The sequence below is a fragment of the Sarcophilus harrisii genome, chromosome 1 (assembly GCF_902635505.1).
Source record: "Sarcophilus harrisii chromosome 1, mSarHar1.11, whole genome shotgun sequence".
Taxonomy (NCBI): Eukaryota; Metazoa; Chordata; class Mammalia; order Dasyuromorphia; family Dasyuridae; genus Sarcophilus; species Sarcophilus harrisii.
This window is the reverse complement of record NC_045426.1, coordinates 668,937,320-668,962,178: the sequence shown is the minus strand read 5'-3', so window position 1 is coordinate 668,962,178 and position 24,859 is coordinate 668,937,320. Positions and strand designations below refer to the sequence as shown.

The 24,859-nt window shown below is 49.6% G+C and overlaps 1 protein-coding gene across 3 annotated transcripts; it reads left to right on the top strand.

The window, feature by feature from the left end:
- The first annotated feature begins 166 nt into the window (after positions 1–166).
- ARRDC2 (arrestin domain containing 2) lies at positions 167–23,383 on the top strand. 3 transcript variants are annotated; one of them, XM_031948226.1, is made up of 8 exons: positions 167–782; positions 15,706–15,772; positions 16,147–16,294; positions 17,272–17,374; positions 17,908–18,164; positions 20,472–20,634; positions 21,060–21,211; positions 22,409–23,383. In XM_031948226.1, the coding sequence occupies exons 1-8, from the start codon at positions 530–532 to the stop codon at positions 22,460–22,462; spliced, it is 1,197 nt and encodes a 398-aa protein (XP_031804086.1). In that variant the 5' UTR covers positions 167–529; the 3' UTR covers positions 22,463–23,383. The 3 variants fall into 3 exon arrangements, with proteins under 3 accessions (XP_031804086.1, XP_031804087.1, XP_023352589.1); XM_031948227.1 differs by lacking the exon at positions 167–782 and adding an exon at positions 12,813–14,072; XM_023496821.2 differs by lacking the exon at positions 167–782 and adding an exon at positions 14,682–15,414.
- Positions 23,384–24,859: the final 1,476 nt, after the last annotated feature.

The window sequence follows — 24,859 nt, the reverse complement described above, 5'->3', positions numbered from 1 at the left end:
CTTGGGGTCCGCCCTTATCCAGGACCCGGGAGTCCCGGGCACGCAGGGACAAGCCCAGCCTCCCCCGTCGGTGTTTCCCCGCGCTGCGAGCACGGAATTTCCAGCCGCGAGGGTGGGAACCTTCCGGGCAGAGGCAGGGAGGATGCCTGGGGCGGGGCTTGCAGACAAGGTGTGGCCTTGGGCCACGTAGGGGCCCCGCAGAGTTCAGCTTCTTGCCGGGCTGCCGCCAGCGTCCGACAGAGCCTGAGCTCCGACCTCCCACCCTCGGCCCCCAGCGGTCCTGCCACGGCGCCGTCGGGCTGAGCGAAGGACCCGGAGAACACTGGGCCGCCGTCCCTCCATCCCTCCGTCTCCTGGGACCGCGGGCCCCGAGACGTGAGCGGGCTGCTCCCTCCCCCGGCCCCCGGCCGGAGGCGCCCAGGCCGCCCAGAGCAGCAGCCCCCGGGACGACGCCCTGCCCAGCTCCCCAGCCTGGGCTGCCATAGAAGCGCCGCTCCGCGCTCCGCTGGCTCTCCGACGGCTCGGCGGCATGGGCCCCAGCGGCATCCGCAGCTTCAGGCTGGAGCTCAGGCCCGGCGCCTATCACGGCGGGGAGCTGCTGACCGGCCTGCTGGTGCTGGAGCTGAGCCGGCCCCTGCGGGTGAAGTGCCTGGACGTGGCGGCCCGAGGAGCGGCGGCCGTGCACTGGCTGGACAGCCGCAGCGTGGGCGTGAACGCGGTGTACAACGACTACGCGGCCTTCCAGAGCTTCCTGCGGAGGCGTAGCCAGCTGCTTCCCCGAGGTGAGCCCCGCCCCCGGCCCCACTACCGGCTCTCCCTAACCGCTGCCCGTCCGTCCAGGACCGCGTCGTCTGGGTCTGGGAAATGGGCTTAACTTCCCGCGGCAGCGTCCCCAATTTGTGATTTCACCCCACCCTTCCCCTGAAAAATGGGCCTCAGTTTCCCCAGTTTGTTATTCCATCCGTGAAAATTACACCTCTCTCCTAACACCCAACCTCGGCCTCAGGCCGCCTTCCCCATTCGGTACAATTCCTCTGGCGCCTCCCGAGTGCCCACCGTGGGTACATTCAGGCCTGGAGAATTCGGACCACGGCATCCGGACTGAACGTGAAATGCTGGATTAGGGATACAAGAAGCACCAGTTGCTGGGAACTTAGAATAACCTTTGTTAGAATGGCTAGCAGTTACCCTAGGGCGCAGGAAAGGGAGTAGCAAGAAAGGTCTGGGAAAGTAAACTTCAGCCAGTTTGAGAAGGGCTTTAAATGCCAAAGTGAAGAGTTCTTATATACGTGTATATGGGTATACATGTACGTATAATGTATGTATGCATATGTACACACACACATATATGTATAAACAAAAGAGGCAGTAGGGAGCCATTAAAGATGTTTGAGCCAAGAAGGATATGGTCAGATCCTTACTTTCTCCCTAGATGATTTGACATATATGTATGTGGATGATGTATTGAAGAGGGAAGAAACTGGGGGCAGGTAGATCAATGAGGAAGCTGTTGCTGTAGGGTGAGTTCAGGCCCCTTTACTCTTGGTTGCTCTGGCAATGATGAATAAAAGACTTATGAAGCATTTACTATGCACAAAGCACTTTGCTAAGCCATGAGAATATAAGCAAAAGTAAGCCACTTGGAGGAGATAACACATATGGAAGCTTTCAGCGGCAAGTCAGATGGGAAAGTCCCATGATCCTGGGAGTGTAGTAATAGCAAAGCAGTGTAATGTCATTTCCTTTGACGAAATCATAACGGTTTCTGACATCCAATCATCTGAGAAGGCCGATAACTTTGGTGATGAGAATTCTCTTTTCTGGGTCTTTGATAGCTATGGCCACAACCCCAGCAGAAGTAGGGCTAGGCCGCGTGAGTGTTGCTTCTTGGAGAAAGACAGAGGGCCCTGGGCTGGAAACTCTACTCTTTCCGAGGCTCTTGTCCCTGGCTGCCTCCATCGGGGTGTCAGGGGAGATGTTAGCCAAGGGGATGGTAGGTTGACGTGTCTGGCACAGGCTACCTCCTGTCTCTGTCCCTCAGGGGGCCTTGCTGCTTCAGCCAGGCTGGCTTACCTGCCTATGTATGGCCATTGGTAGTTAGTTGGTAAGAATGTCTGGTCCCTTCTCCATAGGAGTTGCTTCCTGGATAATAACTGTGCAACCTGGGTTGGAAGCAATACTGTGGTCTGTGGGATGCTGTCAATAAGACTTCTGTGTTTATCTGACGATTGGAGGCAGTTATCTCAGTTGGTGATGAGACAGATAGGGCCTCCTCTCTACAATTATGTTTCCCCTCAAAGATGACTTTGACAACTGGACTGTGGGGGCTGAATTGGTAAGATCACTACTATATAACTACTGTTATTTATATAGATTTGGGAGTCAGCCACGATTCTGTTCTCATTAGAGAATATATGTAGATTTGCGAATCAGTCTTGATTCCCAATTATCATTAGAGAATCAATGACCCCAGAGTTGATCACTGAGGGAGCGTGTAAAAAGAAGAGAGGAGGATCAGAGATCTGGGGCTCATGGGACAGTAGTGACCCCACCAGAAGGAGCAGGTGATGTTTATTTAGGTACCTGAATTCTTGCTTGAGTCACAAGAGCAGAATTCAAGGCCTATCTCATCTACTTATTATTTCTGGCAAATCCTGTCATCTCATCTGAAAAAATGAAATAATTGGGCTAGATACTCTTTGAAGTCCCTCTGGGATTCTATGAAAATCACATTTCAAGTGGATCAGAAGTGACTGAGAAAGACAGGGAGGAGGAGAATTAGGGGAAAACAGAGGGAAGGGGACTTTCTTAGAAAGTATGGGGGACAGGCCAGAAAGAGAGAGGTCCAGAAGACTGAAGGCTGACAAAACACTGTCAACCTCAAAAGGGCTAACCAGAGAGTACACCTTTAATAGAGTGACAGAGTTGGAACTTGGATCTAAGATGGTTGAAAAGTGAGTATCAGGAGAGGAAATGGAGACAATGAGCAGAAATGACTTTCTGAGATTTTAGCCAGAAAAGGGGTGAAAGAGCATAATAGCCTTAGAGGATGTTGAAGTTGTTCGTTGCTGTTGTTATCAGAGGCAAATTTGGGCATATGAATAGGCAGCCTGGAAGGATCCAGGAGAGAAGGAGAGGTTAAGATGAGTGGGGTTTGGGGATTTGTTTTATTAAAGCAGTGATCCCCCCCAATCCAATCCTAAAAGCATTTATTAAGTACTGACTGGAGGAATAAAGATGAAAGAAAACTAACAGCCCTTGCCCTCGAGGAGCTTACAATCTAGTTGAGAGGGTACAACATGTAAACAGATAAGTATAAACATGATAGTTTGTAGCATAAAATATAAGTAAACACACAGCTCACCCACTTCATGCCCACAATCCTTCTAGCTGTGGCCAGAACCAGATTAAAATGTAATTGGTAAATATTTAGATGATGTTAATAGATAGAGAATCAGGTCTGGAGTCAAGAAGATCTGAGTTCAAATCTGGCCTTAAACACTTACTATATGAGCCTGGCCAAGTCAATTCACCCTGTTTGCTGCAGTTTTCTTATCTATAAAAAAGAGCTGCAGAAAGAAAAACCAAACCACTCCATCATCATTACCAAGAATACCTCAAATGGGAGTCACAAAGAGGCAGACATGAATGAAATTCTGAAAAACATGAAATAAAGAATAGGGAAAAATTAACATGATAAATAAATTACAGTAAAAGATAGCACTACATTTAAAAACTAAGAATATAATCTTTAGGGATCTTTGTGTGTGGATTAGAAGACCCCTTTCTATTTTAATTAGGCACTCCTGGTGAGGAGGAAGTATAAAATGGGATGGTTGGCTCTGTCAAGAAGGGCCATTTCTTTCAAGACTGGAGCAAAGGAAAAGAGAAAGGAAACAATGCAGAAAGATTTTGAGGTGTGGAAAAAGGGAGAGAATATTACTATGGACGAAGGGAAGGTGGGAGACAGTAAAGAATGTTGCATACACTGTCACCCGAGATCACCACGTATCATTTAGTTTTGCATTTTTCTTTGTTACAAATGAAGGCTCACTGGCTATGAGGAAAGGGGATAGGGAAGAGGAGAAGATACATCCCAAACTGACTCTGATATAAAAACTTTAAGCATCAATAAAACTTTAAAAAAAATAAAGGAGGAGAGAGTGTACTTCATCTACAGAGAAGGAAGGAAACAGGAAATTAAGGAAAGAAGAGAAGGCTCAGGACAGTCACTATGAGGCCTTAGTAGCATGAAAGATCCATTTCTCTTGCCCACATCCTATGTTCCAGGAAGAGGGCCTCTCCATTCCTAATTTGGGAAATGAAAGACTAATCCCAGCCAGGAACCTGGAGGTTTGACCTAGTACTGAGGTGGTGAATGGTAGGTTGTTTTTGGAGCCCTGAGCTGGCTAGCCCGCCTTAGATGGAATTAGTATGTCTGGTCCCATTAACAAGACAGGGGGTGGGGGGGGGGAGTGTTCTGTGCCCAAAAAGCTGAAATTCACATTTGGGTCCTGCCACTGCCTAGATAGGCAATGACTGAAGACTAATATTTACTCCTATCTGTGAAATGAAGGAAGAGGACTTGCTCCTGCCTCTTATCTTCTGCTGTCCCTGTGAGATATTAAGAGTGAGAACTTAGAGAACTTCTACATTTGATGCTTTTACAGTTAGGGAAACTGAGGCTCCAAGATGGAAATTGACCTGCTCAGCATTGCACATTTGTTTTTGTGTTTTGTCATCTGGGGAGCTACCTAGCTTGAGGCTGGGCAGAGCTGTAGGCATTAAGAGCTAAAGAGGACCTTGCTGTTCATGTTGTCTAAACTACTTATTTGGTAGATGAGACCCTGAGGACTAGAAACATTAAAAATGACTTTTCCAAAGTCTCATAACTAAACTGGGCGATTTAAATCTAGGTTTTTTTCATCTCAAATTCAGAACTTCATGTGCTTTACTATAGATGGAGAGACTGAGGTCCAGAGTACCAATTGCCTCAGTCAGTCAGTCAGTATTTGTTAAGTCCCTACTATGTGCCTAGTACTATGCTAAGTACTAGGAGTACAAAGAAGAGACAGTCCCTGCCCTTAAGGAACTCCCAAGTCTAATGATCACAGTAAGATGCAAGATGACATGAATACTAGATCTGGAGGCTGAAGATCTGGGCTCAAATTCTGGCTCTGCCACATACTATTTGTGTGTTCTTGAACAAATCTCTGAACTTATCCAGGCTTCAGTTTCCTTCTCTGTGAAATGAGGGAGTTAGACTAGCTGGTCCTTAAGGTACCTTCTAATCCTCCATCTGTGATCCTGGACCTTCTCTGGCCCCTAATTCTGAATCTCCTGTCCCCCTGGCCCCACTTCTACTGAAGGCCTTTCCTTCCTTTCTGTATCCTTCTAGCTTGGTCCTCCCTTAATGGAAAGACTGAAGTTATAGCCCCAGAAAAGCTGTTTACACATAGGAAAGCAAATTGAAAAGACCTGAGGTTTCCAGGTGTGAAGATGGAGCCCTTTGGCCCATGGGTAAATATTTATCCCAGAGTTTATGCCAGCTTGGAAACTGCCTGCAGGAAAGGCAAAAGGGTGGACTCAAAAACGGAGGGAGCCCGAGAACTGTGTAACCCAGGGTCCTCAAGGCCTGGTCATCCCCACCTGGCCCAGCTCTGATGTTTTTTATTCTCCCAAAGACTTTCTAGAGGAAGTTTCACAAGGGAAGAATGCTAAACTAGGTTCAAATCCTCTTTCTACTCTTTACAGTGTGACCTTGAGCCATCTGCTTGCCCTTGTTTGAGGAAGAGGGGGGACAGATTGCTAAGGTGCTTTTCAAATCACAGATACAGGAAAAGCGAGATGTGAGTGTCAGGGTCTGGGGGAACAGAGAGAGGTCCCCAGGTGTGTTCAGAGGTGGGGTTGAAATGTGCTCCCTTCCCCCTCCTTCCCCACACATCCCTTCACCCCAGGAGAACTTTGCCAAAGAAGCTCTGGGTAGCTTGTTCTGAGATGTTCTCCACATATCAGCCCTAGCGGGAGTTAGCAAACAAACATGTCAAGTCATGGGCCAGGGATGAAGTATGCCGTGTAGAGTCCTGGCAGGCCCACTCCAAAGCCCTGGGGATGCTGCTTATCTCCCCTTCTTGCAACAAAGATGCAAGTCTGCTTGTTTATTCAGCAGACCTTCACCAAGTACCTACTATGTAAAGGGGAGAGGCAACAGAGTAACCAGCCTCCCAGATCCCAAAGATTCAAGCCCAACCACAGATACTTTTTAGCTGTTATGACCTTGAGCAAGTTACTTAACCTCTCACTCCTTAAACTCTCAGACTTGAAGTAACCAAACTAGTATCGATTTACATTGATAGAGTTTCTTTATTGAAAGTTCCTTATGCCAATGAAATCACAGATTCTGTTCCATACACCCGCCCCCACATTTGGAAGACTGGGATGGATGCTGGGAAGGATAAACAATTTAACTAAGACCAGGCCCCCGGCCTCATAGAGCTTACAGTGCAGTAGAGGGCTAAGACATAAATACGGAATATCATGTGACATCTGAGTAAAAGGTGAAAACAGTGTTTTGTGAAGTTCCCAAAAAAGTCATTACCAGCAACTAAGGGCAATGGAAGGACTTCTGGAGGAGGGGGCGTTGGAGTGGGGCTTTAATGGATCCAAAAGGCAAAGAGGAAGAGAGAGGACTTTTTGAACAAAGGTAAGGAAAAAGGCAAGGAAGCATGTGGTGTGTTTGGGGGGCAGTGGGTGGACCAGTGTGATGATGACACGGGGCAGGAATATGAGAAAAACCAGGGAACACAGAGGTTGGTCAGACAGAGGAGGCTGAACTTGGTCTTATGGACATCAGAGAGCCCATGGGAATGTTTTCGTGGGAAGGAGTGACTTGTCCAGAACTGCTGCATAAGGGAGATAAGCAGGGAAGGGACAGATTGGAGGCAGGAAGACTTGTTTGGAGGCTAATTACCATCATCTAAATTGGGGGAGGAAGGGAGTGATCAGTCAAGAGGAAAGGCCGGGGGTGGGGGGGGTGGGGGAGGGAATGTTCTGGTAGAGGAATAGACGTGACTTAGGAGAGCAGAGTTCAAGAGGACTCCCCAAGGGATTTCAAACACAGAAGACTAAAGGAAAGGTATCGCCATAAAGTATTCTGGGTAATTCTGGATATGACTTTTTAGGAAGGACATTGATTGCCATAAAGAAGAGAATACCATGATGATGCAAACTTGAGGATTGGCCAAAGGGGAAAGAAGGAAAAAGAGGGAGGGAACAAGCATCTTTTAAGCATCTACGATGTGTCAGGCACTGTGCTAAGCATTTTACAAATACTATCTCATCAAATCCTCACAATAACCTTGGGAAGGAGGTGCAGCTGAAGGAATAGGAGTAGTTTAGCCTAAAGAAGAGATGACTAGGGAGAGCACAAGCTCCACGTCAAATATTTGAAGGGCTCTTATATGCAGAAAGGATCGGACTTGTTCTGCTTAGACCCAGACAGAGTTAGAAGTACTGGATGGAAGAGAGGTAGGTTTGGAGTTCTGTGGAAAGGACATTTCCTAAGAATCATACTTGTCCAAAAAAGGAAGTGAGCTGCCTGGAAGTCACTAAGTGGAGATAGTTGGAGATATTGAAGACATTAGAGAAGAAAATCAGCCAGATCCCACTACAGCTCTCTAGCTTCTGTGACTTTGGAATAGTGGAGTTCAGAGTCATTTCAATCATGCCAGACTCTTCATAACCCCATTCGGGACTTTCTTAGCAAAAATACTGGAGTACTTTATCATTTCCTTCTTTACCTCATTTTACTGATGAGGAACTGAGGCAAAAGAAGGGACTTGTCCAGGATCACACAACTAATCTGAAGCCAGATTTGAATTCAGAAAGATGAGTCCAATTCTAGGCCGGTATCTAGAATCCTCTGTACCACCAAGCTGCCCAGGAGTAAGGGAGGAGAAGGATGTGTCTTGGATATTTTGAATTTGTGATGTTGATAGGACAACCAATTAGAAATGACCTGTAGGCACCTGGAGATGTAGAGAGCAAAATAAAGGTCAAGACAGAGGTGGAGATGTGAGAGTCAAATGTATAGATTATTTAGGGAGAAAAAATAGAGGGAAAAGGGCCACGGGTCACCACCTATCCATGTTCATATTGAGAAGTTCTGAGGTTCTATGAACATTCTGTATCCTAAAGACCCTCCCAGCTCTGACATTCTATGTTCTAAGGCTCTTCTAGCCCTTTGTGTCCTAAGGATTCTTCTATTTCAGATACTCTGCAATTCATCTCTTCTCCTAACCATCTTTTAAGATTTGGTTTGTAAAAATCAATTGATAACTGTATTTAAGAAAAATTGGTTTCATTTGCAATTCTACATATTTTTTAATTCATTTACAAAGATTATCCAGAAAAAGGATCCTAAGGTGCTGCCCACAGGGGTCCTTGAAACAAAAATAGGTCCATCATCTGTTTGAGAGGGGTCCATCACAAGGGAGGAAAGCAGAGACAGAAACAGGCAAACAGACAGAAATGGAGAAGATAAGAGGAGAGGAGAATAGAGGGGAAGAGAGAGAGAAACACAGAGAGAGAGAGATGGAAGGAGGGAAGGAAGGAGGGAGGGAGGAGAAAATGAGAGAGAGAATAGTGGAGAGGTTTTGCTTTAAATTAGAATTAAATGCATATTTAACATGTATTGGCCAACCTGCCATCTGGGGGAAGGGGTGGGGGGAAAGAGGGGGAAAGTTGGAACAAAAGGTTTTGCAATTGTCAATGCTAAAAAAAAATTACCCACGCATATATCTTGTAAATTAAAAGATATAATAAAAAAGAGGAAAAAATAAAATAAATTAGAGCTAAATGCTATTTCCACCTCCTCCAGGAGGAGTACTCTGATTTCTGTCCCCATCCCCTCCCTGAAAGCCTTTATCTTCCCTAGGGCTTTACCTAGAGAACGTGGTGCTGTGGAATCTAAATGTGTCAGGGTCTTGACTGTGAGCTCCAAAGAGGGCATCATTTCTTTCACAAAACACCGACTTTTCCCCAGGACCAAGTGCTACCATTTTCATTGTGTAGTTTATTTTGGAGTAACTAAATTCCATGCCATGGAGTTCTGTGGCACCTTCCTGGTTCCCCCACCAGATGTCGCTACAAGTGCACAGTCAGTCTATTCCAGGTGTCCTAGTGGAGTGGGTGGGGGCAGGTGGCGAGTTCCAAGGAGGTCCAAGTCTGACCTCTGTGTCCTGGGCAGGATCCAGCCTGAACTTGTGACTGGGTGTCCCCAGTGTGAGGAAGGGTGGGGTTGGGAAGGGATCACGGCTGGCTGTATTTTTCCGTACCTCTGGACTCCAGGCCAGGGCTCAGATGGGTGGGTAGCCACCTGGCCCTGTGGGCAGGATGAGGACTCGGGAGCAGGACCAGTATACCGGCTGCCCTAATGAAAGGGGACTCACCCCCTCCAGGCCAGAGCCCCCGGAAATGCCCTCAGTGGGCCTCCTTCTTTCTTTGCCCCTCCCTGTTGCCAACCCTAACCCTCAGACCTGGCACGCACACAAACAAATCATTTGATTCGGAGCTGGAAGAAGCCTCTGGTTCTCCATTCCTCATTTTACAGATCAGGATGCTGAGGTCCAGAGAAAGGAGATGTGCTTTTTCTTAGTTCATACACGTGGGTGGTGAGAAGGGAGCTAGGGTAGAATTTGAACTCAGCATTTCTTCCACTACAAAAAGACAGCCTGGTAGAATGAGAAGAGCCCTCTGCAGGAGAAGGACTGGATTCAAGTTCCCTGCCCCTTCTCCAGGCTGGCCATAGTTGGTTGTGCTCTGTCCTTTCTGACGCTTTTGGGAAAAGGTCTTGGCTATTCCTCGAATTCTTGGGAAAGAGGTCATGGGGGGGTCCCCGCCTCTCCTGGACCCGGGGCATGTTTGTCTCTTGATGATTCTTCACACATGTTTCCTGAGAGTACAGTCTGATCTCACCCTCACCCCATCCCCTGCTCCGTCTAGCCCTGCCCCCAGCCGTTAAGAGGGGGCATGGCCCTCTGCCACCCCCACAGCAGGCAGCTGGCTCTGGCTCTGGGGCAAGAGATCTGACTGAGCCTTCCTTTCCCCACACCCTCCTCCAAGCCCAGCTTCCTGAGGACAGAGGCAGGCCCAGGCAATATAGGGACTCTCAAGCTGAGGGTTTCCCATCCTAGAAGAGAGGGAGAGAAAGAAAAAGAGTGGAAGAGGGAAAGGAGAGGGAGGAAGAGAGGGCAGGTGAGTCACCAGAATCTCAGAACTGGTCCCAGGACTTCTGCAAGCTGAGGGCACAGATGAGGGGGCAGCAGGGAATGAGTGCATCCTAGAAGGGAGAGCCCATCCCCTCCCTACCAAGCCTTGCATCAAAACCCCTCTGGCCAATGCTGCTCCTCAATCTGTCTCTCAGTCTTGAAGAACTTACTCTTAAAAGAAAGGCTGTGGTAGAAAGACCATTCATTTGGTTTGGAGTCACCATCCCACTTCTGTGACTCATGAGCTGTGGCCTGAGGTGAGACTAGGGAAGGAAGGAAGATAACAATAACTGTCCTATGTGCTTGTCTGGATTGTTAATGGGGCTCAAGTAACAGCATGAGTTTTATGAACTTTAAAGCTCTTTAGAAATGAATCATCATCATCATCATCATTGTCATGATTATAGATAACATTTATATACTATCTCCTGTCAGACACTTTACAATTCTAATCTCATTTGATCCTTCCTTCCTTCCTTCCTTCCTTCCTTCCTTCCTTCCTTCCTTCCTTCCTTCCTTCCTTCCTTCCTTCCTTTTTCCTCACAACAATCCTAGGAGTTGTGCATTATTATTATCCCCATTTTACAAAGGAAGAAATAATCAGTTAATTTACTTGCCCAGATCACACATCTAGTAATTTGATCTTGTCTTCCTGACTCTACCCCCTCCACATCTTTTTTTTTTTTTTTTTTTTTTGAAGAATCATAGGGATCCTAGGTTGAAAACTGGAAAGGACCTCAGAGACCATCTAAGCCACCCCTCTGCATTTCATAAATGAGGAAACTGAGATCCAGAGTCACATAGATAAGGAGTGACAAAGTTCTAGGAAATCAAGGTCCCCTGATATCCAGCCCAGAACCTCTTCCCCTGTTGCTATACAGTCTCTACCACAATAAGGAAATGAAGCCACTTACTCAAAGCGAAACATACTGATGGAACTGAAGCCATATAGCAAGTGGCACAGCTGAGATTTGAGCCCAGAGTAGAACTTCTCATGACCCCAACCCATTCTTTCAGGTTCTCTTTCCGTCATGCTTACTCTTTAATTTCTCTCTCTCTCTCTTTCTGTCTCTTTGTCTCTGTCTCTCTGTCTCTGTGTGTGTCTCTCTCTGTCTGTCTCTCTGTCTCTCTGTGTGTGTCTCTGTCTCTCTGTCTCTATCTCTCTGTCTCTGTCTGTCTGTCTCTCTCTCTCCCTCCCCCCCCCCCAATTTATGTTTGCTTTTTCTTAATACACTTCCTACCATTCAGCCATTGTAACAAAGAATTAAAATAAACATCCACAGAATAATAGTCCACACGGTTGGATCAGTCAATAAACACTTATTAAGCACCTCCTATGTGCCAGGCACAATGCTAAGTGCTGGGGATACAAAAAGGCAAAAGACAAAAAGGAGTTTACTGCGCGATGGAGAGCGCGCAAAAGTCCTACGTGCGGTCAAGTTACATGCAGTAGAAACTGACAATAACCAGCCGAGGGGAAGCACCAGGTTTAGGGCGCTTGGGAAGGGTTTCCTGGAGAAGGTGGGAGCCTTTTAGCTGGAATTTGAAGGAAGGCAGGAATGCCAGGAGGCAGAGACAAAGAAGGAAACTATTCCAGGTATGAGAGCCCGAAAAAAAGCCCGAGTGTCTGACAGTCCCAGCGTCGTCACTCTCTGCAAAGGAGAGAAGGTCACACTCACTCTTTCACATTCTTTCCCTCCCTCCCTCCCTTACACACACATCATCTCAGATTCACTCTCACCAGTACATAAAGTCATTCCTCCTGGGCACAAACGCACACACACACACACACACACACACACACACACACACACACTGGGTGGGTGGGGTGGACCCCTGCCTTAGGAGTTCCATCCTGGGTCCCAGCTTTAAACAACAATGTGCCAGTTTTCTAGAAAGATGGGAACATTCTGCTCCTGCCCAGCAAGATGGGTGGGTGGAAGTCTGCCTCTCCAGTGCTGCCCGGGCCTGGGCTGATTTCACAGCTGAGGCCCCCACACCTGGGCCTGGGCCAGTAGTCAAGCCCTCCTGGGGAGAGGAGCCTTCCTGACCTCTTGACCTCCACCCAGTACCTCCCCCTGAAGGATTCCTGCTCCATCTGTGTGCCTGACAATGCAACCATCATATTCTCCCCCTTCTCTTCTCGAAGACTACCAGATGTTGGGGGGAGGGAGGGAAGGAAGGCTTGTGGGAGAGGGAACAGAAGCGGTCCCCCCCCCTTCTCTATATTAAGATAAAAAAATTAGTTTTGTTCTCTTCTGTCCCAGAGGACAAGACTAGGTGGAAGTTACAGAAAGACACATTTTTGACTTGATGTCAGTAAAAACTTCGTAACAATTAGAGTCTGCCCTAAATAGAATGGGGCAAAGGTGGTGCAGTGGTTAGCCAGGCTTGGAGTCCAAGTCTCATCTTCCTGAGTTCAAATCCGGCCTTTGACACAGCTAGTATGATCCTGGGCCAGTCACTTTGCCCTGTTTCCATGTGAGCTGGAGAAGGAAATGGCAAACCACCCCAGTCTTTGCCAAGAAAACCCCAAATGGGGTCACAAAGAATCAGACATGACTGAAATGCCTGAACAACAAAGTGGAATGGCTATCTTTGAGAGATGGTGGGTTCCCTTTCCTTAGAGGGTTTCAAGCAAAACTGGGCAGAAACTTTGTCCAGTCTTTTTCTATGGGGATTTCTTCGGTTGCACCAGATAACTACTGAGCTCCTTCTCCACTCTCAAGTTCCCTATTTCAGGAAAAGCCTGGGATCATGAATACAGAAAACAAAACCAGTTCTTGAGATGGAGAATGGAAGTCTTGACCTCAGGAATCATTTAGGATGATACCAGTCATTAAAATAAAACCCATGTAACTAGATGAGGATCATGGGATCCCTGCTCTAGAGCTGGAAAGATCCTTGGTTTGACAGATATAGAAACTGAGGCCCGAGTAACTTGCCCAAGCTTTTTCTAATACACTAGTGGATTCCCCTTCCCTGGAAGTCTTACAGAGAGGAGTCTTTTTCAGTTAATCCTCAGAGACCTCCAGCTCAGGGACTCTAATTGAGGGAGTCACAGCAATTTTCCCCCTGCAGGCTGGGAGGATGTTAAGGAAGTGGGGCAGAGGTGTGAGCAGTGACCAGCCCCACTGATATAGAACCTTAGAAAGGTCATCTAACCCAGCTCTGTCATTTTACAGATGAGGAAAACCAAGGCTTGGAAAAGGAAAGTGACTTGCCCAGTGTCACAGAAATAAGAGCTAAGATTTGAACCCAGGGTCCACAATTCCAAACCCTGTTCCCTTTCCACTACACTATTTAGGGAACAGGAGAAATCCCAATCGATCTCTGTTAAGTTAGGAAGGTAGGGCATGAAGAAAAAGATTTGGATCAGCAATCTCTACCTTGCCCCTGGGCCCCGGAAAACTTCCATTTCCAGAAAACTGAAGCCTTGCATTTGGATGACAATGTTTTGGGGAGCTCTTGGGCCCAGAGGGATGGGAAGAGGGATGGAAGGGCTGGTGGCCTGAAACCTAAGGGGAGGGACTGATTAGTTCTGGAGGACGGGCCAGGTCTGCCTTGAAGTCACCTTGTTAGACTAGCTTCTCCATGGGGGGTAGCGGTGGGGAGGATGGGGTTAAGGAGTGTCTCCTCCTCCATTCTCCTCCCTGCTGTAGACTGGGGAAATTCCCAACTCTGACCCACAGTTTCATCACTAGGAAGCTCAGCGCAGGCTTGGGAAATTTGGTTTCCTATCGGTATTGATGTGGGGTGTCAGAGCTGAGAAGGAGGCGCGTAGAACAGGGAAGGCAGAACTTGGTAGGCTTTAGCGCACAGTGTCAGGGCTGCGCGGGCCCTTCGAAAGCAGAGCTGGGAGGAAGGAGACCCCATGGTTGGACCCCACTGCAAAGATGGGGCAGCTGATATCGGAGCTGGGAAAGGAGCCCGTCCCCCACTGCCATTGGCCCCGAGGGTTGGGGGGAAGGGAGGGCGGCGACACTTGGCTCAGGGCCAGGGCTCCCTGCGGCCCCGGGAGCCCCGTGTCGCGGCCTCGCTGTGTGAGCTTGGAGCGGTCCCTGCCTCCTCCCGCACTCGGCTTCCCCCTCTGAGGGCGCTGGCCTGGGGACGGCGGTCAGCGGGCCCCGCGTTCAGGTTCTCCCCCGCCGCTCTATTGTAGCTCGGGAGCCGGAGCGGGTCACACTCTTCCCTCGGGAGGACGGGGACAGACCCTCCCCCAGGATGGTGGGAGGCTCCGGCAGGGGCGCGGCCCGCTTTAAGCGGTTCGGCGGCGCGGTTGTGAGGGGGGCGAGCACTCCAGGCCCCCGGAGTGAGAGAGAGGCGATCCCGGCCCTTTCCGGGCGGGGGGCGGGGGGCGGGGGGCGGGGGCGGGGGGCGGGGGGCGGGTGAAGGTCAGGGCCGGACTTTGCGGGACCGTTCCCCGGAGCCTAGGAGGGGCAGGCGGGGCCCTCGGGTTGCCGGCGCACAGGTGAGGGGGAGTGGCGGGAGGGCCGCAGAAGGCCGGGGCCACGGCGTGGGGAGAAGCACCCGGACTCGTCGGCACGGATCCGCTCCCCGAAACCCGGACCCCCACGTCTGGGCGGGGGAAGGGGAAGCGCTTCCACGTGTTTGTTTTCCTTCGCCGCTGCGCTCCGCCGTTGGCCACGCCCACCTCGTCGCGCCATTGGCCGCGCCTTCTCAGGGGCTCGCGGCGCGGAGTCGCGATTGGTCGGAGGCCGCTTCTCGGCCCGCCCTCTCGCGGTATAAAGGAAGCTGCGGGCGCTCTCGGGAAGTAGAGCCTCCGGTGAGGCGGCCCGTGGCAGCGGAAGCTTGCGCGCTCTGGCCTCCGGCGCGCTCTGGCCTCCGCCCCGCTCTGGCCCGGCTCCGGCGTCCGCGATGATCTTCGACAAGGTGAAGCGCTTCGCCGTCCTGCTGGACGGGCCCGAGCCCGAGCCCGCGTTCTGCGGCGGCCAGGCCGTGTCCGGGACGGTGCTGCTGGAGCTGGCGGCCCCGGCGCGGGTGAGAGCCCTGCACCTCCGAGCCCTCGGCTGCGCCCGGGTGCACTGGACCGAGTCCCGCAGCGCCGGCTCCAGCACCGCCTACACCCAGAGCTACAGCGAGCAGGTGGAGCTGGTGAACCACCACGATGTGCTGCTGGCCCCAGGTACGGCGCCCCCCAGCCCCAGCCCTGGCGCCCGGAACCCCGGGATGGGGGCGGGGTGCCCTGGCGCAGCGGCCGGGTCCCCGCCAGTCCCTCTAGCTCCGCTGCGCTCTCCTCCCCCGGATGGGCATGAAGACGATCCCGGCAGTCGGAGCGGACCGCTCCCTGGCCGGCTTTATTGTTGTCTGGGGGCAACTGCTCCTGATAAGGTCCCTTAGCCTGCTCGTCTGTTCTCCAGCCCCGCCCCCATCACAAACCTCACCACAACCCCCCTCAATCTCTTCCGCCTTTCAGACTCTGGGGACACAACTACCTTACAGCCGGGAAGGCACGAGTTCCCCTTCAGCTTCCAGTTGCCCACGTAAGTGTCTGAGCTGGGCAGCACTTGGTGGGACCGGGGACTGACTCCCCAACCTGTTACTGAGGATGCTAAAAGTGCCCCGGACCTCTGTGGGTGGTCCTGCCGTCTGTGCAGTTTCCCTCGCCTCTGTCTGTCTGTCCCCTCCGGCTGCCTCCCTCTGTCTGTCTGTCTGTCCCCTCGCCATCTCCTTTCCTCTGGGTCTCTTCCCCCTTTTCCTGTCCTGTCCTGTCCAGTCTCCTCCCAAGAGCCCACACGTACATTCAAGCTCAGCCCTTCTAAAGAAGCCAAGTAGGGATAGAGTAGGGGAGGTTCCTGAAGCGCTTTCCCAGGGCCTCCCACCCCCAGAGTCTCACCTACCTCTTCTCCACCGATAGGACTCTGGTGACCTCATTTGAAGGGAAGCATGGGAGTGTTCGTTACTGTGTGAAAGCCAAGCTCCATAGACCCTGGGGTACGGCCAAACGGGCCAGGAAGGAGTTCACTGTGATCGAGCCCATTGACATCAACACTCCTGCTCTGCTGGTATGTCCCGGGCAAGCTACATCACTGAGGCTGAGTCCCAGGAGTCTAGCCTCCCCTTTTCCAATGCCATTTCCAATAGCCCTGAGACACACACTAAGCCAACGGGCTCCATTATAGGAAGATCTTTAGGAGTGGGGAGTGTGAATTGTATTGGGAGCACATAGCAGGAACTCGCTGAGCAACCTTGAGCAAAATCTCCAAATCTGCCTCAATTTCCTCATCTGTCAAAAGGGTGATCTTATCTTTACTTTATGGGGTAAAATGAAGTAATAAATCGTAAACTGTCTGATCTGGGAGGGAATCTTTCCCATCCCTTTATTAAAACAGGTGTGGAGAGGGGAGGGAACTTGCTTGTGGTCCCCAGAGCCAGTGAGTCACAGAGCAGGACTTTGAAAAAAACATTTGCAGCGGGTTTATGGAGCATAGCTGGAGAGGCAGCCTCAAAGCCAGGAAAATTCACCCTTGACCCATAGTGCCTGCCTAACTCTGGACAAGCCACATCACCCATCAGCGCCCCAGGCAGTTTTCTGTGGCTAGCCGTGCCACTGTGCTTTGGTAAAGGGAATTTCTGCACTGGGAATTCCCGAGGCTCAGTTCTTGTTTCCTTGATTGATAAGGTACATTTCTTAAGCACCTGCAGACAGACGTGGGGCTGCAGACACAAACGAAGAAGACTTTTTTTTAGAACAGCTTCTGTTCTCATTGTTTCTTCCCTATTGAATCTGAGCCCATTGCAAATAGAAACGGTTCCTTTTTTATCTGTGGCCCCAGTGCCCCACACAGTGGCTGGAACTTCACAAATACTGGTCTAAATGAATCGGAGTTCCATGGGGTGAGAAAAGGCACAGTGAGACTGTGAACCCCAATAGGTTCAGGGAGTGGTACCCATCCTGGCCCTTCTGATATCCAATCAGGTGTAGCCTTAGTGTGAATGGCCTCTTGTTTATTTTTGCTTTTTGGGTTCTGTTCTTTCACAGGCGCCTCAAGCAGGTGTGAAAGAGAAGATCGCCAGGGCCTGGTACTGCAATCGAGGCCCAGTTTCCATTACAGCCAAGATTGATAGGAAAGGCTATACCCCAGGTAAATGGGGCACTGTGTGCTCACCTGCATCCTGGAGAGGGCCAAAGGGAGGCTGGGCTGTCTTTATCTTTTATCTTAATCATCTGCCAAGGGGACCAGAGACAGCTGAGCGGACAGTACTTCTAGAGGAGAGGGTATAGTGTGTGGGTGGGGAGGAACTTGTTGTATATGTGTGGCCCCCAAAGGAAAAGGGCCCTCAAGGAGAGGGGTAGGGTAGAGTACAGTGTACCCCATGTCTCACTCTGATTTAACAAATTCCCCTTCTCCCTGGACCACAGAGATTTCCCCTCTAAAATATGGGATCATCTATTTATAAAGTTGAAAGGGACCACAGAGAGTCAAACTCCCTCATTTTAACAAAAGTTTTCAGTGACTGGACAGGGTCTTACAGCTAGATCTGATGTGGAATTGGATCCTATTTTGGAAAGCCCCTTCCAGCCGTAGAATTCTACCATTCTTAGCCTAACATCAAGGGTTAGCTTCTTTCTCCCTTCTTCCTCCTCCTCATGCATCATCCATCCTCTCTTTCCCAGGTGAGGTCATCCCCATCTTTGCTGAGATAGACAATGGCACTAGTCGGCCCGTTGTGCCCAAGGCTGCCATTATCCAGACCCAGACCTTTGTTGCTCGAGGGGCCCGCAAGGAGAAGAGATCAGTGGTGGCGAGCATTGTGGGGGAGCCCGTTGCTGCAGGGAAACGAGAGCTTTGGCAAGGGAGGGCACTGAAAATTCCTCCCATGGGACCTTCCATTCTGCAGTGCCGAGTCCTTCGTGTGGATTACACTCTCAAGGTAAGACCCTCAGTTGTGTGATATGGACTAGGGGAAGGGTTTTGGGAGTACCAGAAATGAGGCCATCTGATCCTGAGGTAATTAAGTGCCTTCTCTGAGCCTCAGTTTCCCTGTCTGGAAAATGAATTAAGAGCTCTTCCAGCTCTTAAAGTCTCTGGTGAATAGAGATCATGCCACGTGCGGTTTGGTCCATTTCCATAACATTTAGTAAGCACTGACAAGAGGAGCCAAGGATTCAAAGAAAAAAGTGAAGGCCTGACCCCCATGCTTGAGTTTACTATGGGATCAGTTAAAATAACGAAGAGTGTTTAAGCCAGAGAACAGTAGGCTGAGGGAGGAGGGGCCTGTGAGACTGTTATCCTGTCTGTAAGGACTTGCTGAGCTGCCATATAAAAGCTTTGCTCTGCTTAGCCCCAGAGGGCAGAACCAGTAGTGGGTGAAGGTGAGAAGGGCAGATCGAGCCTTGCGGTCAGGGAAAAACTAACTGGCAATTTAGTGGTGCTGTTCAGTCACATGCAACTCTTCGTGATCTCATTTGGGGTTTTCTTGGCAAAGATACTAGAGTAGTTTGCCATTCGTTTCCTTCCCCAGCTCATTTTACAGATGAGGACATTGAGGCAAACAAGGTGAAGTGTCTTGTCCAGAGTCACACAGCTAGTAAGTGTCTGAGCCTGGCTTGAACCCAGGAAACTGTTTTCCTGACTCCAGGCTGAGAGTATATGCTCTGGGGCTTAGTGGCCCCAGAATGGAAGGCCAGCCTGAGTGCCTTTGAGCTGAGCCTAGTCAAAGCACGGAGGAGGGCTGATTTAGGGCTGAAAGAGATCTCCAGAGCCTAGGGTGGGTAATAAGCCTCAGAACCAGGATTTCAGCTCAGTTTCCAGTGTTCTTTGGAAGGAACACCGTCCAGGGAAAGAGTAGCCTGTGGATGCCTAGAAACACCCTCTCTTCTAAGGCTCCAGATCCAGGCGATCTAGAATGGCTGTAACTTTCTCTCACTGTGCAGGGATCCATCTGCTGCTGTGCATGTAGGCCTCTGGCTGTCATGTGAGAAAAGCATGGGCTTTGGAGTCAGGACTCCCCCAGTATGACTTTGGTTGGCCAAGTCCTGATTCCCGCACCTTGGGACCTTCTGTTAAATGAGAGGGGCTGACAAAACAACCTCTTCCCGCTCTCAATCTGTAATCTTCACGGGTCCTTCTTGTGTCAGAGGACGAGGAGAAGGTTAAGGAAGGAAAGAATTGCTTCCTCCTGGTCCAGGAGGACTTCAGGGAAGAAGTGGAGCTTGAAGGAAGAAAGGGGAAGGACTCCATGGTACACTAGTGTCCTAGGGCTGTTGTGCCAGTCTTATCTTTGAGATGCTATTGGTGTGTGGTACAGCCTGGCTTGTGTTCCACAATGAGGGGTCCTGAAGGGAGAGGAAGGGCCCATTCCCTCAGGTAATATGAAGAGAAGACTGACATTAATAGGCCTGAAAGGTTACTATCAGCTCCTCCTAGTAGGTAGGGAAAATGGGCAGGAGCTAATACTAGAACCCATGACTAACACATGATCTGAGGTTCTGTCCATGAGTCAGGTTCTAGGAGAAGATGAGACAGACAGACAGACTAGAGAGACCCAGAAAGAGCAAAAAATGATCAGCACAGTATTGGAGAAGGAGCCCAGAACAGCATCAGGAGACCCAGGTTTTCATCCCAGCCCATGGGTGAGGCCCTTCCCCGTGAGTCTCAACTCCCTCATGTGAAAAATAAAGATAATAAGATCTGCCCTGACTATCTCTGGAAGTTGTTGTGAAAGAACCGGGTTATCGGGCTACAGAAATAGTTGTCTGTATTACATTATCGTGTAATTGCATGTCAAGGGTCTGATGGCTAGACTGGCAGCTTCCAGACAGAAAAGATCTGAGTGCAAGTCTTGGTTCTGACACATACAGGACTTTGGGCAATTCGTGGGATCTCTCAGTGCCCCAGGAAACTCTTAAAACCAAAAAGCACTGAGTTGGTGCAATCAGCACTGGTGAAGGGAGTTCCCTCACCCACAAGTTCCTGCAATTGGGAGGATGAAGTTCCCCACATACCAAGTGTTGTGGAACATCTTAGAGCTACAAAAACAAAGCAGCCTCTCCTCAGGGTGCCTACCTTCAGCTCTGTTTAGTGCCTAGTGTCAGAGAAGGGGGAAGAAGATTTACCTCCAAGACAGTGGGTGCCCAATCGAGTTCAAACTCTGGCATGGTGTGCTGGCAGGACATGTGCCTCCCCTGCTCTTGTTCTTTCCTGTTCCCAACGACTCTGTTCCTTGTCTCCTTCCCAGGTGTGTGTGGACATCCCAGGCACATCCAAATTGCTCCTGGAGCTGCCCCTTGTCATTGGAACCATCCCCCTGCATCCATTTGGCAGCCGGACATCCAGCGTGGGTAGCCAGTATAGTGTCAATATGAACTGGCTGCATATGGCCATCCCTGAACAGCCTGAAGGTAAGCTTTGGAGTCTGCACTAGGTGACGGACCTTCGGGGTCATCCAGGCCAGTGCCCTGGAATATGGGGAATCTGAGGTCTAGAAAGAACCCAGGACTTGTGAGCTAGGTCTTAGGCCTCAGACCCCTCCCCCCTCCCTCCCCCAACTTCTCAGACTGAGGGGCTCTTTCTGAGGCAACTGCCTGCTCCACTGGGGGTTTGGGAGTCAGACAGCCTCGATCCTGGTCTCAGCACTGATTCACCCAGGGGGACCTCACTTCTGTCCCCCACATTTTTCTTCCCGTTAAAATGAGAGTAGTACAGGGAGGCTTCCTCTCAGTGAGCCAGACTGAGGCGGGGTGAGGGCAAGAGGGGAGGGCAGAGGCTTACCTCTGGGGCTGAGACTACTTCCCCCCTTTCTCATTGCTTCCCTATGATGTTTCAGCTCCCCCAGAGTACTCCGAAGTGGTGTCTGAGGAGACCAGCCCAGGCCTCTCGCCTCCGCCCCAGGAGGCTGGCAGCAGCCAGGCCCTGGAGGGCCCCTTCTTCGCCTACATCCAGGAATTCCGCTACCGTCCGCCTCCCCTGTACTCTGAGGTCAGTGAACTCCCTTCCCTGGGGTCCATTCCCTGAGGGTCCCTAAATGGGTCTCTCCCTTCCTGCTTCCCAGAACATCCTGGATCTCTTCTCTCGTGTAGAAGGAAATTCACATAACCTCCTTTCGTTCCTCATCAGAAACTCCTAAAGTATTGTTGAGAGGGAAGGGATTTGTAGAAAGATGAAGGGAATTGCATTTTGTTCAGTTGTTAAATAAGCCTGTGGTCCATGGAAGAGATCCAATTTTTTTTTAATTTACAAAGCATATGTATGGGTAATTTTTCCAACATTGACCCTTGCATAACCTTTTGTTCCAAATTGTCCTCTCCTTCCCCCCCACCCCTTTCCCAACTGGCAGGTAGTCCAGTACATGTTACATATGTTGAAATACATGCTAGATCCAATATATGTATACATAGTTATACAGTTAAAAATCAGATCAAGAAGGAAGAAAAAGAAAAAGGAAGAAAACAATGCAAGCAAATAACAGCAGAAAGTGAGATTGCTAGGTTGTGGTCTACACTCAGTTCCCGTGGCTCTCTCTCTGGGTGTAGATGGCTCTCTTCATCACTAAACAATTGATCTCCTGGTTCTGCTCATGTCACTCAGCATCAATTCATAAGCCTCTCCAGGTTTCTCTGAAATCATCCTCCTGATCGTTGTGATGGGCATCCACTCAGTTTCCAGTTCCTTGCCTGTGTGAAACGTGTGATAAAGGCAGAAATGAAACCGAAGATGATGCCAAAAAACACCCCTCCAACTCCTACCACAATAAACCGGGCAAATCCAGCCAAAATGTCTGGGCTACAACGCAAACATTTTTCACAAAGTTGGGGGGAGGTCCCTTTCCCTCCTTTAGGAGGAGATCCAATTTTTTAAACAATTTTTTTTTTTGCTGAGGCAGTTGGGGTTAAGTGACTTGGCCCAGGGTCACACAGGCAGGAAGTGTTAAGTGTCTGAGGTCAGATTTGAACTCAGATCTTCCTGATTTCAGATGCTCTATCCACTGCACCACCTAGTTACCCCAACTATTTTTTTAAAAATCTGTTTCTTCTCCCAATTTCTTCCACCTACTGAAGGAAGAAATACATAAATAAAATCTGAACAAAACAGACTCCCACCTTGCCCAGGTCCAGAAGCCTGTCTCATTCTGCAGCAGGAGCTCCAGTTTACCCCTGACTCTTGCTTCCCTCACAGGTGGATCCAAATCCTCCCTTGCAGACCATTCGGCGGCGATGCATGACGTGTTGAGCCCTGAGACAGCGTCTTGATTCTGACCAGAACCTGTCCCCAGGATCCAGGGAAGGCTTCCCAACTGGAGCGAGGCCCAGGAGCCCCACCGTTCCACGCCAGAGCAGGCAGCTGAAGGGAGCTCCGGCCTTGGGTGGCGATGGCAGGGAGAGGGGAGTCTGCTCTCCATGACTTTAGGACCTGGCTGCCGAGTTCCCCCTTTTTCTCCGGCCCCAAGCTGCTTTCGGGTGAAGGTGGTCCCTGACGTGAGATCATCTTGTTCTGTTCCAAACTTCTCCTCCGACTTGGAATTAGGAGAGCAGTCCTACATGATCTTGAAGATTACAGAGATGATGTCCCTTGAGGGGTCTAAAAGGAAAGCTGTGACTCCACCAAAGGCACCTGTTGACTACACATGATGGAGTCCCCACTAGAAGCAGGGCCCTCTCATGCCCAGACTGGGGCTCTCACCTACAGACTGCCTCAATTTGGACTGAGGACCCCTGAGAAGGCTGGGATAGCAAGGGCTTATGGAGCTGGCCCTATCTACTGAGCCTAAGGAGGGGGGGATGGAGTTAGAAGAGAAAGAGCAGACAAGGCTTTAAGAGGGAAGCATGGTCTGGGGTGCTAAAGGTGAGCATGGCTGGGGCTTGAGCAGCCCCCGTGAAGCTGGTGCTAAAACTGGGCAGGACCAAAGGGGTTTCCCCTGCCCACCTGGGTCTCAGAGCCCAGGTGGCTGCCCACCACAGTGCCCAACTCAAACCTAGGCAGTGCTAGCTCCTTCCTTTCATGAGCAAGTATACATTTGGCCTTGACTGCATACACACACTCATCTGCACTGTGGTTTTGATAAAAATCAAAGAACATTCAGGGGAGGTTCCTTCTCTTTTTGTACAGTTGTTTGAAAATAAATAAAGGTGAATACCAGGTTTTCTACTGAGATGGATGTTGGCTTTCTCTGTTTCATTCTAAAGCAGCGTACCTGAATAATAGTTGACCTTTCCAGAGTTCCCTAAGGTATAGAATTTGAAGGCAGATTTTAACTTTTAAATTCCAAATTCTTCCCTCCAGCTCCTCCCCCATCCATTGAGAAGACAAGCAATATGATATCTATTATACATGTTAAGTCATGCAAAACTTATTTCCATATTAGCCATGTTACCAAAAAATAAATAAAAATAAGCTGAAGGAGGTTTCGATCCGTTCTCAGAGTTCCGTTGAGAGGTGTATTTTTCTTTAATTACTTAGATATTTTTTCCTTTGACATCAACATCTTTTCCAAAAATATCCATTCTTTGGTGCCAAAGAATAAGGAATAGAGACAGTTCATTATCACTACCCGGGTCATCTATAGGCTCTTAGAATGTGCACTATTTGGCACCCATGGCTCCCCACCTCTGCAAATAAAGGCATGAGGTGCTTCTCTTCAAGACCACCTCCCATTAATAATTAATCTGCAGGTGGTTTTTTGTTTTTGTTTTTTTTTTTGGCTATATCCATTTTGTATGTTCCTCCCTAACTGCTTCAGTTTAAGTCTTGCCAGGTGAGAGAATTTCTTCCCAACCTTACTTTTGAAGGCAAAGTAAGATTCCATCTCATCTTATTTAACAACTGGACAAAATGTAATTCCTTCATCTTTCTACAAATCCCTTTCCTCTTAACCCCTCAAGAGTTTCTGATGAAGAATGAAAGGAGATTATGTGAATTCCCTGAGGTCAGACATGGCCAGTGAGTCCTGCTCCCTTCCCACTGCCCCACACTGCCTCTGAAGCTTTTGATTGGAGGATCTGGCTCTAGATTCCTCCTTGGAGGAAGAATGGCAGGAGGTAATCCTGGGAAGAACAATTAATAAATATGGATTAGATTTATGGATCTGCCCACAGTATCACTCAAGATCTGTAGACAAGGGCCGAGTGTCTTGTTTTACAAATATAGAAGAGTTCAGTTCTAAAACATGGAAATCCCTGATTTTAGTCTAGATCCAGCTAGTAATCCGTTATGTAATTTGTACAGGTGAATTTCCCTTTCTGAGCCTCAGTTTGCCCCCTTAAAAAAACAAAAACAAAATTCTGAATAGTCTGTTTGGTCCTTCCTATCTCTGAAGGCCAAAGATCCCTTCCAGCATTGACATCCTGTACTCTGAGCTCACTCTCCACCTCTGACTTTCTTTCCTGCTTTTAATAGAAATCCTCTGTTCTGGCCCTCCCTTCCCCAAGGGAGCCAGAGTCACCGCATGTGAGCGGGACTGAGGGTTTCTGGGTGTCGATTTCAGCATCCTAGCAGGGGAAGGTTGGGGCGAGCAGGACAGAGACCTGATCCCTGTCACGAGGTTCCTGCTCCCCTCCCACCCACCCCCAGCCGTCTGGGTCGAGCTTCTGGGAGGAACAAGGCCTGCCTGTGCACAGGAAGTGCCTGTCC

What these genes read in the sequence shown, in the direction of transcription:
- ARRDC2 (XM_023496821.2), top strand. Translation starts at nt 15,147, where the DNA reads ATGATCTTCGACAAGGTGAAGCGCTTCGCCGTCCTGCTGGACGGGCCC. An exon ending in TCAACACTCCTGCTCTGCTG is followed by an intron (nt 16,295 to 17,271) that starts GTATGTCCCGGG and finishes GTTCTTTCACAG; the next exon opens with GCGCCTCAAGCAGGTGTGAA. An exon ending in GTGTGGATTACACTCTCAAG is followed by an intron (nt 18,165 to 20,471) that starts GTAAGACCCTCA and finishes TCTCCTTCCCAG; the next exon opens with GTGTGTGTGGACATCCCAGG.